This window comes from Orbicella franksi, chromosome 7 (genome assembly GCF_964199315.1).
Source record: "Orbicella franksi chromosome 7, jaOrbFran1.1, whole genome shotgun sequence".
Taxonomy (NCBI): domain Eukaryota; kingdom Metazoa; phylum Cnidaria; class Anthozoa; order Scleractinia; family Merulinidae; genus Orbicella; species Orbicella franksi.
In genome coordinates, this window is record NC_138151.1 from 4,736,161 (window position 1) to 4,753,582 (window position 17,422).

At 38.0% G+C, this 17,422-nt stretch overlaps 2 protein-coding genes across 2 annotated transcripts in view; one reads left to right on the plus strand and one right to left on the minus strand.

The window, feature by feature from the left end:
* The window catches only part of LOC145491696 (centromere protein I-like), a 221,957-nt gene that overhangs the window by 74,752 nt on the left and 129,783 nt on the right, over positions 1-17,422 (minus strand). The window lies entirely within an intron of this gene.
* On the plus strand, positions 4,369-8,558 carry LOC145492600 (molecular chaperone MKKS-like). Its single transcript, XM_081472033.1, has 4 exons — positions 4,369-5,943; positions 6,073-6,164; positions 7,227-7,406; positions 8,222-8,558. Exons 1-4 carry the CDS (start codon positions 5,887-5,889, stop codon positions 8,556-8,558), a joined length of 666 nt encoding a protein of 221 aa, XP_081328159.1. The 5' UTR covers positions 4,369-5,886.

Below are 17,422 nucleotides of genomic sequence, written 5' to 3' on the forward strand. Positions count from 1 at the left end.
ACACTTTCTATTGAAACGATGTTTGCATTCAACCTGGTGATAAAAAGAGCAGAAAACAACAAATTAAATTACTTTTCAACGATTATCGGATCTCCAGTTGTGTTAATTTCGAATATTTGCCCCTAAATACACATTTACAGTGCTTTTCTAAAGCTTTACTTTATTGAAATTGATGAACAAATCTCTCGCAATCGTGTACTTTTAAGAATTCGTTCGGACATCAGAACAATTCCTCGTTGCCCAACCGGTATGTAAGAGTTTATGGGTTCGAATCCCGTCACGGACGGAGATGTTCAATTCTTTGTCCCAAACTCACCACACGATCAAAATTTCATCTTTCACTACTCCCGATTAGATTTCTCTACAGGATACTTGGAATGACACAGTTATTAAAGTGGTCGACGACAAATTCAAGTAAAATAAGGAAAGGGTGAACTTATCTGAATTAAGATTTTTCCAATATGTCATATATAGTGCACCAGCGTTCAAGAATTACACACTGCAATCCAAAATGGCCTCACTTTCTCTTCAATATCCGAGTTCACCTGGCAAAAAGGGAGATTAAACATAAAACGAACTATTTTTTTCATCAACAAATTCGAGACGTGTTTATAAATTTAATAACAGGCAATTCTGCAGTGACTTCTTAAAGCAGGTATCAATACTGTACGGTAAAATTATTTAAGAAAACACTAAATTTTTGTTGGCTGGCAAATCTCAAACAAACTTCCTGGTTCTGCCGAGGACATTAAAATAGTTAAAGATTTTCTCTGCAAGATACTTTAAAATGTATTGACATGGAAGCAGATTTTATTAACTTTAGACTGAAACCGAAAAGAAAGCAAAATTTGAGATGCTGGACTTATTGTAGAGAAAAAGCGTTTCCAGCCATTAGCAAGCAGTGAACTACTGATTGAAACCACCGAGTCCAAAAGTTAACGAAGTTGTTTTTCTTGCATTGGCGAATTTTCAGTCCTTCGTTTCATAAATTTTCCAGAAACCAAGTGAGGCAAGGTGCAAATAAATTTCTAACACCGGCAAAAAATATTTTATGAACGTTACTGCTGAGCTTTGGTGGTACATTTAGACAACATTTCTCAGTTAATGAATAGAAAACTGCGAAGATAATATCTGGTCTATCTGAACCAAGATGTTTGCAATACTTACATTGTACCAAAGAACATTAGAGCCACGCACTGTCGTACAAAATGGACTTGTTTTCTCTCAGCATATCTTTTTTAAAACCTGCATGAAAAAGAAAACAGGAAGCTTTGATACACTGACTTTTAAAAACTGCGTTAGGCTTAGGAATTTGGTCAAAAAAATGCAGAGCTAGCGGTTCACAGAGACATTTAAAGCATAAATACTATTCAGACAGCGTTTAAACGCACAAAGCAGTATAAACTTATTATATTTTTGCTACATGAAGACAGTTTATTTGGTTATTTCCCTCAGGATGTACTCTACATAATAAAAGAAAATCAATTATTTTCTTCCTTGGACTGATACTGTAAATGGTATAAGACAGAAGAGTTAAGAAAATGAGAACGAACTTATCTGACTATAAAATCTTTCAGATGTCGTCTACTTGCATCGAAGCGAAGGGTAAAACACTGCAATCCAAAATGGCTGCATTTTCTTTCAATGCACGTGCACTCTGTGTTCAACCTTGGAAAAAAGAGAGCAAATGTCAATAAATGGAGTAAATCTCCTTTATTCAATAGAACAGTCTTGTAGTTGTACGATGTTGCTATTTTCAGGCATATTACATTGTATTCGCTAGCCTGAAATCAAGAGACTAGAGAAATGCATTTTATAGTGGTGACTGGCTTTCTTTTCGCTCAGAAAATTTACTGAGGACAAACGTGTTAGGTCTGGGATTCTGGTGGTATATTGTATTTCGATCAATCTTGCTCTGAATTAAATCGTTTACCAGGAAAACGACGAACAAATGACAAAACTACGATGTACTTATCTGGAATCAGTCATTTCCTGTAGTCAACTACCAGGTTGCGCTAGAGCCCAAGAACTACAACCTGCAATCCAAAAAGGTTTCTGGTGCATTTTAATTTAAATTACAATACACTAGAACAAAAAAATCATAAAATTGCAGCAAGGGTCAAACTGAACCATAGCAATCAATTTATCGTGATAGCTATCTTAGTCAGAATTTTTAAATCAGACTTTGCAACAAGGTCAGATCATACTTGTAAAATAAAGATAAAGTAAAACCTAGAATTTACCTGAAATTGGAGTTGATCGCAAAATGAAGAGACTGATAAAGAGAGAACGTAGCTTCAAAGCTGAACACGGCTGCTCATAATAGACTACGAGTAGTCCCTCTTTCACTTAGTCCGTCGTGCGTGACGCGAAAGAAATTCGCGAGAGAAAAATGGCCGCACGATATCCTAGGGGCTAGGAGCGCGCGAAAGGAGGGCTACCGCCTAAGCCTAAGGGTTTGCCCTTTCACGGCCGAGTGATTTTTCGGTGTAGGATTTCTCATCTTGACGTCCTCTTATTATCGCCTGTTATCAATAGCCCAGGGAGATCTGAATAAAATTGCTCTACTCTACTCTTCAAGTAGCCAGGCAAAAACATATGCAGTGTTCGTTCAGCGAAACTGCCAAAGAAGTTTTAAAGAGAAGACGGCGAATGAGGCCTCTTGTAAGGATTTTCGCTGCGTCTAAAAGTTATTGCGAAAATTTCAACAGAGTTTCAACCGAGAATTTACATTATACATTATACATTATACATAGGAGATCATCCAACTGCGGTGAAATGTTTGCCGATAGCAGCGGAAAATTTCAGGTGAATGTCCGGTTTCAAGTGAGAGTCCGGATCAATCTTTCAAATGGGCGGCAGAAAGGCCAAGTTCAGTGAATTGATATTCGCTGACTTAGACGATGCTGTTGAGCGGCGAAATCACTAACACGCTCGCAGTCGGGTTGGAGGCAGAAAGCTTTGCCAAACAAAACACTGGATGAATTTAAATCTTTCCAAAGCCTGTTGGCAGATTCGCAAGAACATCACGGCTTGCGAAGCGCGATTCCAACGCTTCGATTTGCTCTGGTACCGCTTCGATTTGCTCCGGTTCCAAAACATTCCTGCAAGACGTCACAGGTATCTCGAATGTTGACAACACGTTGTCAACGCGCCTAACATAAGCCAATCATATTTTTGCGTTGTGAGAGCAACGCATATAATTCAAACTCTTGGGCTTAGGCGGTAGTCCCTCCTTTCGCGCTCTCCTCGCCTCCAGGATTTCGCGCGGCCATTTTTTTCTCGCGGTTTTCTTTCGCGTCCCGCACGACAGACTAAGCGAAAGAGGGACTATTCGTAGTCTAGCTCATAATGGTTACATTTCCTTTGGGTTCCCCTCTGTTCGTCTAATGCCAGAAGGAGAGAGGAAACTGTCAAAAATATATCACCTTTGAGTTTGAGGTCTTATCAGTCGGTCAATCAGTTTGGTAGTTAGAAACCGGCCGTATAACATCGGACAATATCGCCTGCATTAACAAATTTCTTAATGTTCTCTTAGGATTATTTTCTCGCCAGAATTCAACGCAAGTTTGCTCAAAATTGGTTCCATTCGTCAAGTAATTTCTGATTTCACGAAAATGTGAACAATTATGAAAACACGAGGATGAATGAAGAAAAGCCACAATACAATTATAACTCAAATCTGCCTTTATTTCTAAAATTCTAACTAAATATTTTGATATTACTTACCCGAAAATGTATCAGAAATCAATCGTGTGGCGAAGGACAAGGATGGCTGTATAACATCTCAACAAAGTCGCTCTCAAAGTAAAACCGACTAAATTAAACTCCAATTAAAACATTCACGAGCAGTAAGTTCAGCGGTTGTATGGAAACAAACTGTTCCTGCATGAGAAGAGAATTTAAATTCTCAGGGAATATTATTGACGTAACTTTAAAACTGTTCAGTCAGATCTTCATACCCTTAGCAACTCAGAGCATCGGAACAATGGACAACAAGCCGGGTCTAAAACACAGGTCACATTCCACAGGTCAAGAGTAGAAATCCTCACTCTACTGATGAATAACTATGCCAAAAGTTTCCCCTCGATCTAAAACAACATTTACGCAGAGTGCTAGGGTTAATTAGGGCTAGGAGACTGAATCTTGGTGCTGTTTATTTATCTGCAGCACAGTGACTCTGTACTCTGACTTGTGGAATGTGACCTGCAGTTCAGACCCATCGTGGACAACATTAAACAGTTACAAATACGACGAACAAGAGAGCTAGTATTTCTGAAATGTGGTATTCAGTAAGAAACTTTCAAACCTGCTATTCCGATGTGCTTGTCTAAACGAACTTGGTAATTCTTTATTTCTAAAGTTTCACACCCTCCCAGTATTCAACAATTTCTTCACTGTGTGGAGGTAAAAAATTGCTCAACGAACTGGTTATACTAAACCACTAAACTGCGGAAAAGGGCAAGCGTAGCGAAACGAGGCGAAAAGCGAACAAGGTCAAGAAATGCAAAAACGAAAGCGTATACTTATCTGCGAAGGGGAGCACATCGACGAAGATACTGGTCCACCTTCACAACACACGACGCTCTCTGACACTAAAATGAACGGGATGTCCTTTGAGACTTCCTTACATACTTGATTAAAATTCATTCCACCCACTAGAAAAGTGTTTGCTGCATCAGAATATTTCATTGAGATTTCTGTGCGTCAAACAATACAGCATACAATGATATCAATAAAAAAATATCGAATAAAGCACGCACTCAGTCGCCAGTTATTTTCTTCTACAAAAGCACAGGTATTTCAAATGAAATTCGTTGAATAGTTTTCAAGAAGTTGACTCTTGAAGTCCTTTGTGATATCACTTAAAACCCCAAGGAAAGACTGAACATGTGTCTTCGGGAGCTTGAAATTCATCGCCGCGTTTTAAATGCACAACGTGTCTTATTCTCAATTGTGGTGGCATTTTACAGAGCCAAGCCCTGAAAACTAAAGGTGTCAGGTGTTTACCATGACAGGCACGGAAGGCAGTGCTCGGACTATTCGGTGACAACACTGGGACTCTAAAATTTTGTGAAAGCAAAAAATATAAACATATCAAAAATAATTCTGATAAATGTATTTAACATCAATTCTGTCTTGAATTCCAAACATGATTTGTTACCCACAATGCAAGGATTTGAGTTAGAGACAAAACTAGAGGTCCAGAACAATGCTTTTCTCTGACTTTCCCTTGATAAAAATAACATTTCTCTAACCAAATAAACAACAGACATAGTAACGGTTTCTAGCCTGCCCTCAGGGGCAGCCCTCCTTTCCGCCCATTCATTATGACTGACAAGTTTTTAACAAATCCTTTTTTATAGGGAAAATGTCTTTTTCCTGACCATTTCCTGACCTTTAGCAGGGTGTCTAAAAAAACTCGATTAGCGAATAGTGCAGTGGTGAACAGTCATGGATAGTGGCGAATAGTCGTCAATAGTCACCGCTTTAGTTCAGCACTGATCTGGGTTCGTTGAAACTGATCATGTGAAAAAAAAAATAAAGTAAAATAAAATAAAATACGAATGTGAGGTAAGTGCTCTGTGATTAGTTTATCAACTGAAAAGACACAAACGAGCTGCTCTGATAACCGGTCATAAAAACAACAACATCTAAGCTACATCTTGCGTTAATTGATTATCCAAACCGGTGGCGAAAGTATATGATTGTAAGCAACTATGTCAGCATACATAGTTTAGGTCAACGGTTTATTATCAAAAGGCTCGGAGCCATTCCTGTAATTAACGTCATGTTGCAGGCAGGAGTAGGCAAAATTTCCTATTTTCTTGTCAAAAGTTTACGCAGTTGTGGAGAATACACATGGCTATACTGCATATGACCTGAATGGAGGGTAAAAGTGTTTCTTCAAGGCTGTCTACGAAAGACGAATGGACATCTCAGGTAGGCTGCCAGGAAGATACATTTTCACTTATAAGCAGCTTTTTTAAAAAAAAAAAATAAACTACTTAGTAGCTGAAGCTTATATATGGTACGTATTTTCCTAATATGAGTGTTTTGAATTATATGCAGACTGCAGTGCAGCCGTTGGATGATATTAAGTTAAAGGGCTCGCTACGCGCATTGAAGGATTTAGTTCAGACAGCGCTTGGACCAAATGGAAGGTAATTTTAAGTTCTTACATATAAAATCCCTAACTATATCAATGTAAGCGTAACTTTATTGTAATAAAATAACACTCAATTCTGATTGGTCCTCCCCACGTTTTAGTGGTCATTGTATTTAATTTGTTACTTGCATTGTATCTTAGCCAATAACATGCTGTCAATCATGTTTACTGTAGTGTCGGCTGACACTATAGACCGATATATTGACCGATATATTGACCGACAGTCAGCCAATACAAGGCTGATACAAGGCCGATACCTGGCTGATGTATCGACCGAGTATCAGTCAATATATTGGTCAACAGTATCAACCTGCACCACCTAATGTAAACATGATCCCATTTTGTTAATATCCCATGTAATGAAGGGTTTAGTCTGCTAGATACCCTGGTCCCTGGGGTTTTCTTTCTTCTTCTTCTATCACAAAAAGCCATCTTTGTGGTGGTCAAAAAGAGTGTAAAAAGACATGCACTTCAGGGCACAAATTCGACCATTAGGATATGAAGAGAGCAAGAAAACCTCTGGAATCAGGGTATCTTCTCCAAAGACCTAGCACTAAATAAAGTTTGCTGATCCATGACCTGTATTTGACTGATTTGATAATGTACATTGATGTCAAACCCAGGAGAGGGGACCCTGGCCACATGTGAGAATTTGACATCTACTACACATCATCCCACCCCTTCAATTATTTTAAATACATGACATTTGTACATGTGGGGTCCGGGCGTGAGGGTTGGGATGCTTGACTTTGTGAGAGGAGTACTGAGCTTGAAGCCTAACCATGTGTAATTGTTGGATCATCTTGGGAATAAAACCCATGACAACTGTTGGAAGGGAAGGGTTTGTTTTCCGTTATGCCTCAGTTAATTTATAACTGAAGGTAGATAAATATCCATTCTGCCAGCTAGGTGGCAATGGAATCTAGTGTCACACTGTACAAAGTAATAGCTGTACAGATACAACAATAATTTCATTCAATACTTTTCACTACAATACATTTGTCTTTATTTTAAAAGCATGTGAAGTTTCCCATCTTTATACTCGTCTGATACTCAGGTTGAAGTTCTTCCAGTCATCCTCTGGTGGTCATGTGACTGTAACATCAACATCAGGCAAGATTCTTCACAGCTTGTCTGGCTTGTCACACCCCATACCAAGGTTGATACTATCTGCTGTGAAGGGCCATCTTGAAGGCTACAGTGATGGTGGTTTGAGAACAGCACTTCTCTTACTAAGGTGCCTATTAACCTACATGTAATTGCATTTCATCTATCAACACATACAACACATTGCATCCATCCATGAAGCGTAACAAATTAAGCACACAGTTTTACTTTTCAAACGTTTCAACAACACGCACCATGACTGGTACAAAGGAATTTTAAAAGAAAGATTTGTCACGTAAGATTTTAAATTTAAATTTATCGATGACATAATTTTTTATAATATCAATTATTAAATTCTTGAATTTATGAATTTACTTCCATTTTCAACAATGTAATATTGTTATATTTTGTATTGTAAAAAAATCATTTTAATTTTATGTACTTACATTTTAGCTAGGTTGTATTTTCTTTGTTTACTTGTTTATCAATTAATTTATATTTATGTTACTTACTTTAAGAGTGGGCTTCCTGCGAGGTAGGTTTATGGCTAAGCGCAGTTGGTACTATGAATATAGAATTGTCTTTAACCTACATTGAAAGTTTTGTCTGTTATGTAACACATGCAAAAATGTTAAATTATATTTCTCTTTCAAAGATGAAACTAGTAAGATGAAAGCCCCATATTTGGTACAGAACATGTAAAAAAAATGTAATGTAGTTGGAATGATTGCCACAACAACTTGCTCACACCTTGGGTTTAACACCTTAAAAAAAGGTGGAAAGAAACGCTTTGAAAGTAGAGAGTTGTATGAGACCTCATATAATCTTGCAATAATTATAGTCAGGGACCAAATCTTCTAGTTTATCTTTTTTTGTAGAATACTGTTACTGGTAATTGTAGAGGTGTGCATAGATTTATTGATCCTTATTGTTTCTCTGTTATAGTCTGATACAGTCATCCCTTGATCTGCCTGTCCCAAGAGCCCTCATCACTCAGATCAGTCAACATTCACTGCAAGTCATTACCAGTCACCTACAGTCATGTCGATGGAAAATGAACATTGATATTGGTAACATGAAGACCATGCTGTCCATTGTAAACAGCATAATTGGAACAAAGCCTGTTTGTCGTCTTAGTGAATCTGACAAACAGTATTTAAGTGTGCTCGTCATCAAGGTACAGGATTTAATATTTTTTGTGTGTTTATCTAGCGGTGGATACATGTTCAAGGTGCCAATGCACTCACTTAAGTACAAGTTTTTATTAATACCTCAAACATGACCTTACACAAGCTAAAGAGATATAACTACCCAGGCCAGTGCTTCAATCATTGAATGTTTGTTAACATGCTATATGGTGGCTTTACTAATAGACTCAAACTTAGAAAGACACATGTTTGATGTGAAATTTGACTCTGATCAGGGATGGTAATAAGAGGACGTAAGTGGTGTTAACTTGTGAGAATCGTTACAAGCTTATTGCATGCAAATTATAAAGAAAATCTAATGACTTTATTTTCTACAAATAAACAAAACCGATTTTAAAGGCCTGTTTATATTTATTCATGTTGCCATGGCAACGGCACATTCGTCAGCTTAACCATCAAAGAACCAAAGTTTGTGTTGTAAACTTGCTTGCTGCCATTTTTGGCGACCGAGGGATCAAGGGTTTTAGAGAAAAAAGTGAATGAAACAAAGGTATCAAAAACTGTGTTCAGCCACCTTAAAGTGCACCTAACCCCAAAATATTTTTTTCGCTAAAATGAATCCACTTACTGTTAAAACTAATTCGGCGAAAAAATTTTTGAATTTGGTTGAATCCTCAATTTGCTATGGCCCGCCGAAAACGCGAAAATCGCCCTAAATCGGCGCCATTTTGTTTCACGACCGAGTTCTGGGGGGAATGGGTCCAGCGGCAGTTGTGACGTCTACCCAGGAACGAAACGTGTTTCGCCGCTAGTCATTTCACTGTAGTGGCTGTGTTGCTCGTGAAGAATTTGCAGCTAAAATGCCTACGAGGTGTGTTGCAGGCGGTTGCAGCAACACCCCAGACTTAGAAAATGGAATAGCGCTTCACTGTATTCCATATTTTGGTGACGATCGGCCACAAGCGAAAAAAAGACGAAAAAAGTGGGTGGACTTCGTAAAACAAGAGAGAGCGAAGTGGGAGCCTTCGAAGAACTCGGCCATCTGTTCAGTGCACTTCAAGCCAGAAGATTTCCACCTCAGGTATGAAGTTTATATCAGAGTCATCTGAATAAAAACTCATCTTTGACTCTGAGGAGGAAGACATCTTGATCTTCTAGCGAAAATTTGGGCGTTTTAGAGCTAAAATATGCAAAAGCGAGTATTCTACACTACGACGTCCAAAGAAAGCAAAGTGAAATGACTGAGGGCTGTTCTATTCGGTACCTGGGTAGACGTCACAACCTTGCTCGAGCCAGACTCCCTAAAACGCGGTCGTGAAACATCTCGAGCACGACTTTGGCGGGCCATAGAAAATTGAGGATTCAACCAAATTCAAAAATGTTTTCGCGGAATTAGTTTAAACAGTAAGTGGATTCGTTTTAGCGAAAAAAAAATTTGGGGGTTAGGTGCACTTTAAGCCTCGCGGAGCCAAGTTAGAATTTTAATATATCAAAAATTGGCCTATTAACAACAAACATAGCATAGTCGGATCAAAATTCCTTTCAGGTGCGTGTTTTTCACAATTCAAAGCACATAATCTTAACGTGGGATGCATTTCTTTTGTTCAAAGCATAATTCTCGTGGCTGTAATGAATTTTAATGTGGGTATATATAAAGAAGTGTAGAATGACACACCCATTTTAGCGTCGGTTGCCGTTGCATTGAAGGCAAGGGCGAAGACATCTTAGTCGCTGTGCTCCCCTCAGGCAAGTCCATGTTTTCTTTATTTATCGCCGTTGAATTGAAGGCAAGGGCGAAGACATCTTAGTCGATGTGCTTCCTTCAGGTAAGTCCACATTTTCTCTAGCTAGTTACGCGTCCTAGCTGTTTCCCTCGTCTTTCAATTTGATCATTTAATGGTATAATAAAACTTTCCTCAATGCTGTGAAAGCTTCGAGGTGCATGTGTTTTTCCTTGACACCGAAGACTGTATTTAGGCGAAGTTGAAAAACCGAATAGCAAACATTTCTCTTGTGAGTAACTGAATGGATTAGTTTTAATAAAATGTTTGTTTACAGCTTGATAATCTGCTTGGTTTGCCGTTTGACTTTGTCATTCGCAATTTGTTTCGTCACCTCGGAGCGCTACCATGTACACTCTTTTTAACTGTTATACAAACAGAAAATTCCAACCGCCTTTGCCTTTGCTCTGATACGAAGAGAACAGTTATGTAGTTATATCAGAACCTATAACTAATCTTCAGTTCGTTCCCACTGCAGTGCACCACTTTGTTGGTAGTCGTTTAAAAGTGTTATTCCTCATTTTGAGGGAGTTTTGTTACGTGCAAGGCCGATAGACGTCCGTTAACTGATACTAATACTCAATCAAGTCAGTTTTGCTTGAGTTAACACGCGAAAAACTTAACCATGATTTTCCTGTTTGTTCACAAGAATTGACCACAGGCAGCAAAGTTGTATCCAAAGGAATTGAATTGGAGTGACAGGCGTCATTCTCCAATTCAAATCAAGTGTAGCACGACCAGCTATGGACTCCTGGCAAGTTTCATGTTGACGACAACTCCGTTGAAGTTCAGATAAGTGAATCACAGTTGTCGCTAGATTTTATTTAATATAATCCTTTGAAGTTTTGCAGCTAAGTCCAGTTTAGGGGCATTCAGACGTAACATTAGAACCGGTTTGCAATTTAATAAAGAATGTGATCGATTTCAAAATGAGTGCATGTCGCTGGTAATTTTGTATGCCTTGGTGCTGAATGTTTCGTAATTTTAATGGACGAGTCTCGTGTTTGGACGTATTTTTGCTTAAAATTAACCCACAGACAAAAGTGACACGTATTATTTATTTCGTACTATTAAAGTTAAAACATTTTTCATTTATCTTACAAATACAGGAAATCGAGTACCGAGTCTAAGATCTTACGATTTGGTGGCACTAAAGTTTTACTGTTTTTTTTTTTTTGTTTGTTTTGTTTTGTTTTGTTTTGCTTTTTTTTTTTACATAATCCATTCGTAGAATGCCTCAGTTTATCGTCCTGCGATCGTGTTTTTCTGTTTAAAAAAAGAATTTTTTGAAATCCATAGCAAGAATCTAAGAACTTCTAACTTATTGACTACACTGGCAAATTCGTTTATTAATTCTAAAAAAAAAAAAATTATCTGAGCTGAAGCTAACTGACGAGCCTATAGGCGTAGTTCAATGAGGAAAATGAGCAAAAAATAGCAAAATTCTCAGCGCAGGAAAAGATTTGCGAGCTCGTTAGGCTAGCTATATTGTTATTTGTTCGCCAACATGAGAGCAATTGGCTTTTGAAACAAAGAGGTGTTTGGTTGTACAAAAATTGAATTCAAAACAATTGACGTCAATGTCTGCAAGCAGTGAATATTGCTCTTTATCTCTGATCCGTTGACAGAAAAACTTATTGCCAGAATGTTGTCATGGAAATCAAACGCAGATGAATCCGATAGATTGACCACACACTTCCCAAGGTTGCCTAGAGGCGGACACCAACTGGCAACAGCGAACCTGGTTGGCCAAAAACCACCTGGCGCCTGTCATGAGCTCAATGAGGAACAACATATCGTACAAAATAGAGATGTAGATGGATTGTGGCTGCCTTGTGTCCCACAGAGAACGAAGATGATGAATTAAAAAAGTAAGTAAATCTCGTTATCAACCCTACAGCAAGTCTTTTATCGTAAATGGCGGCTGTCCTTCATTATCAACTCATTCTTACGCTACCAAGTTGAATAGAAATACATGAAAGATGAAGAGTTGTTCCAAATCGATTGTCTTAATTTGTGACGGCCATTTATTATGGTTCAACTTTCTGACCACAACATGCGAACAAGTTTTTGGAGTGAGCAAGTTATCTGTCCATGAAATAATCATAAGCAAACCTAGGTGATTAAATAACTAAAGTTGCTGCCGTTTGCTCTGCTATCTCCAGGATGACCAAAGATGTGTTAAAGGACAGTTCACGAGTTTCTGGATTTATTCATCAACCTTAATTAATTGAATTTCATCAACGTTAACTGAATTTTGGATGGCAGTGTGCAGAGCTTCACTTCTAGCGTACGATCGATGACTGTTGGAAAAACATCTCAGCTCAGATAAGTAGATTATGGTTTTCCTATCTTTACACTCCAAGAGTGTCAAAAATCTTGATTCTGATTGTAAAATTGATAGGTTTTCAAGTTTCGTACCATTGCTGCATATAAGCGTACGGTTGTCTTGTTGTCCAGAAAATACCATAATTTATATCAGTACAATACACGTACACTGCGTTATGTTCGATAATAATTATTATAATGAGACTACCGTTTGTTTGGAAGGACTTTGGGTCGAACTTTTGTTGGCTCAGATCATTTTCGCGTGGGGGGTGGAGTTATTATGTAAAGGAACATCTTGCACTTTTCATTTTACGTTCTTGGAATTAAGCGTCTGAAAACGTTTAGGTGAAGAGGAGAATACCACGACGTAAATAGTCATAAAAAAGATTTTTTAATGATCATTAAATCCAATTTTGATAGCTAGCTTATATTATAACCAAGTTAGAAAGCATTATCCTTGATTCTTAGAAGCGCGAATAATACAACCCATCTTGGATTCCATGGGAATTCTATTTCCTTTTTGAAGAAAATGCTAAAATTCGAAAACACATCAAAACACTACTGTTTTCTGAAAAGTTACATAGTTATCAATTGAATCTCACACTGCTGTAAATTTATTAGTTGACAAGGTAGTGTTGATTGAATATTCTTTTTTCTCTGTCTCTCTCGCTCCAGGCGGCTGATATATCACGGTTGACAGAAAGGGTAGCCATCTTGGATCGCAATGTACTGTTGGACTCTGGCACAAGTTGACTATTGGAAACATCAAATCTCAGATAAGTACATTATTTCTACTCTCGTTAACTTTTAACAGTTTCGGCGTAAGAATTATGAAAATCTCAGAAACTGATTAACTAGAAGATATTGTCTTGATGAAGAACCAAATTCTTAGAATTAATATTAACAATATGAGAAAATCAGTAACGAGAATACACATTTTGAGCATGGGATGTACTTAAGAGTTACCACTTAGAAAAGCTACATTCTCAGAGTTAACATTTAAAACAATATGAGAAAACCAGTAATGAGAATATACATTTTGAGCATGGGATATGTTAAAAGTTACCACTCAGTTCGTTATGCTGAAGGTCAACCTGAAGCTATCGAATATTATATCTCGTAATTCTTGTTTTTTTCAAGGCATTGATGAAGACCATAACCAAAAGTTGTGGAAATTGAGATAAGAGAAAAAAAGTATTTTGCTAAATTGAGAACAATGGTGGTTTCTTTACGAGAAAAATTTAAATGAAGAGGAAGGGGTAGTGAGTAATTAATACATGGCCGCAGCTTATCAATAAAATCATGTCGTGAATGCTCACTAGTATTCCCATTAAGCCGAGATGAATGACACAACGAACTGTCGTTTTGCATGTATATATCCTTTGCATTTGAGTAGTATTCTCAAGAATATAAAGTGAACTATCTCAATTGAAAGTTTTTAATCTGCCAGTTCGTCACTTCTCATACATTGCAAACTTCATGTAAGAGTGCTGTTTGTACAGCCGTATAACTCTTGACGGTATCACAATGAGCCAAATTAAAAGTAAGATTGCTCTAAAAAGGACTTCTTCTGTTTTTTTTTGTTTGTTTGTTTGTTTGTTTGTTTTTGTCAAGTAAAGAAGGATTTTAAATCTTGAAAAAAATCTTGGAAAGGCACAGCTGGTCAGATAGCCGGACTACAATAGATCGTTTTCACTGTCGTGCAATAGAAAAAAAACAAGGAAATTCGATCTTATTGAAGATAAATAAAGAAGACTCCTCTCCAGGTTTTAGGTCTATGCGCCGTCCCAAACTTCAGTTATTTGCCTAAATGTTTTGCACAAATTTAAAGAGCTCAGTATGGTGCCGCCATATTGGTGTACCTCCGTGGTACACCAATTGGCGAATCTTTGTTTACAATATTTGCCCCATAAGTGATACAGTTTCTGATGCAAATTCTGAATGTTGAAAGGGCATAGCACGATCAACTGTGTCAAGGAATTTGAGCGCGATGTATTGCATAATTTTTGAGCGACGCGGGTTTAAAAACTCAAAATCAGGAGCCATAATCGGGGACGGAGACCGTAAGCGCGCGCCATATCTAGTATTGGGGTTGTCCCCATGATATGGGACAATAATTCTATTTTTAGAACAAATTGCGCCATCTCCTGCGGCACACGCGCGTACATGCTGCGAGGATTTTTGCAGATGTCGCGCGGGGGAAATGGCGTCCGAAATTCCCGACATTTTTCATGTTCTGGCCCACAACTCAACGCGTTTACGTCTGTTGGAATTTTGCTTAAGTATTTTCGTCGTAAGCTGCTCCAGTTTGAGTGAAGTAAGACAGTGTCGAATTTAGGTATGTTCCGCTTTAAGCTTAGATATATATCGCTGACCAAGTTGTGTTCCGACGGATGCTTCTGTTACATGAGCTATACATTACCCCACTTTAAATTTCACATATGTTGAAGATTGACAGCTTTTCCATTACCCAGCAAAAAACTAGCTGGATATATTTAGATATAGCAGAGCTTCAGGACTTCATAGTTTCCTAGCTCCCCTTGCCACTCGCTTGCGAGGAATTTGCCAGTCTATCGCGACCGAAAGGTAAAACAAAATTTGCTAGTTTGAGTTTCGCCTGAATTGTAAGCAACGCTTGATGTTTCATCAAGGCCCAATAACTTTACCTCCGTAGATACTGCTCAGTTTTATTCGTGTAAAATCCAGTAAATTCTCTGTTGTCGATGAACGAGAGCGCCCGCCGATGCGTGTTTTGTACAGTCAGTAAACATGACAAATTGTACTTCCGCCGCACTTTCGTGTGAAAGCGTACATCGAACTCGAACAATAACTCTGTAGTTTTGAAATATGTTTAAGATTGATAAGTGTTTGAGAACATATTAAAAGCTAAGCTGAAAATATGCGAATAAGGCAGAAATAATCAGCAAAGTACGAGATGTACGATGACGCTTTCTTTGATCAACTTCGAATAACGATTTCGATTTTGTTGATCGAGTTATCAAAACTCCTTGTCTATTTTCATTTTCGCAGTGTAAAACTTCACTATGCTTATGTTGAAGAAACACACATGATGTTAGTAGCCTTTTTTGCGTTCGTGAAATTTGTTGCAGCATCTCGGCACAAAAGATAACGAAAGAAATCTTTGTCAAGATTTGTTGGCAATTGAAAACACCGACTCGGACTTGAAAGTGCACGAGCTGCACTATGCAAATGAGCTAATTGTACGCGTCAGACTTTCCTTTCAAAAACTTTTGCAAACACACCAAACAATAAGAAACCATCAAAACACGTTTTGGTTATGATTCACCATTGTCTGAGAAACTCACAAATTAACTCGATACCAGAGTAGAGAGTTTCTTGCTATATTCTTAAGTCAGAACAAACGAAAAAACATACGCGTAAGCTTTCAACTAGCGCGAGCAGATCTTGTTATCCATTCTCAGCGGGAGATTGAAGTCTTGTTTTCGACCCTGAAAAGCCCACCTTTTCCGTTAGCTCAGAGCGTAAAACTACATATAAGCGCCCTGGTTCGTATTCCCTGCCTTATTCCCTACCTACGCTGTGAAAAATACGCAAGATAATCCCCAAAGGTCTTTCAACTCCCACCATTTGATCACGCAACGTGACAACATCCACGCAAGAGCCCTCGACATGTGGGCGGATCCTTGCGGATATATGACGTCAGGATGGCGCAATTTGCTCTAAAAATAGAAAAATTGTCCCATATCATAGGTGCGCGCGGATCCCAAGACTTACGGTCTCCGTCCCCGATTATGGCTCCTGCTCAAAATTTAACAAAGAATGTAAATGCTCATTAGGGCGTTTGCCACCCAGAAATTTGGCGGTTTTTTAAGGCCAATTTCTCCTCGAATATTACAGCCAAAGAGCCAAAAGTTTCACCAATTACTAAGTTTCACAAGCTCTTTAAATTGTTGTAGTCAATTCGTGTCTAGCGTGATACCTTCTCCGTGCATAGTAGTATGTCAATGAGGAAAAATGTAAAAAATGACCTCAGCAAAGATTCGCCAATATGGCAGCCGGAAAATAGTGTGACAATCTGGATCTTCTTGGTTATCTAGGCCATTGATTGACTATTCTGCACAAACCAACATATTAACACTTAACTGCTACTTTTATTTCACGAAGGGCTAAAAATCATGAGATAAGTATATATTTTTCGACAAACGCGATGTTCCGCACTGCCATAACTCTAAAATTCAAAATGCACTTGTTACCAAACGAAGGACACCATTGCGCTGAAATGCTGTCAAGATGTATAATTTTCGCACCTCTTATGCCTGATGAGGATAGAAACTCTGGTGGTTCTTTACGTTTGGATTTAAACGCTTGATGACGTCACATGAAAACGTTCCACTGAATTGAGCATAGAATAATTAAAGTTGCCTTATTCAGATCTAATCATTAATTAGTTCTACAATAATAATTAAGACAAAATCCGAGAGGAAATCGAGCAATTTCAGTTTTTATTGGACAAAAAGCTCCATCCAGAGTAATTCTAAGTATCTTGCAGTCCTTTCTGCATTTTCTAAAAGGTTACGATATAAATAGTTGCTTGAAATAACACCGAAAACCATTTCCCATGGAAATGTGGGAAAATAAGTTTCAAAGTTTAGAGAAATTGTGCAAGCAAAGGTAAACCTTCATCGTCAGTTTCATTTCACCAGTAATTTCAAGTATTTCATATGAACTTCAAAATCTGTTTCAGTCGACATTTGGTGTCGTTAGAAATAATTTCCTTTGAGAAGATGTTTAGAACAGTCGCACAGCCGTTTGCAATACGATGTGAATAATCTCGGTACAAAGTTTTTTTCCACTTATTACTCAAACGTCTTGTAGATTCCTTCTTAATTGCTCGGAGGAAGATTATT

Coding starts and splice junctions, on each gene's coding strand:
- LOC145492600 (XM_081472033.1), top strand. CDS start 5,887: ATGGAGGGTAAAAGTGTTTCTTCAAGGCTGTCTACGAAAGACGAATGG. Junction 5,944..6,072: donor AAGACGAATGGACATCTCAG/GTAGGCTGCCAG, acceptor AATTATATGCAG/ACTGCAGTGCAGCCGTTGGA. Junction 7,407..8,221: donor ACAGCACTTCTCTTACTAAG/GTGCCTATTAAC, acceptor TCTCTGTTATAG/TCTGATACAGTCATCCCTTG.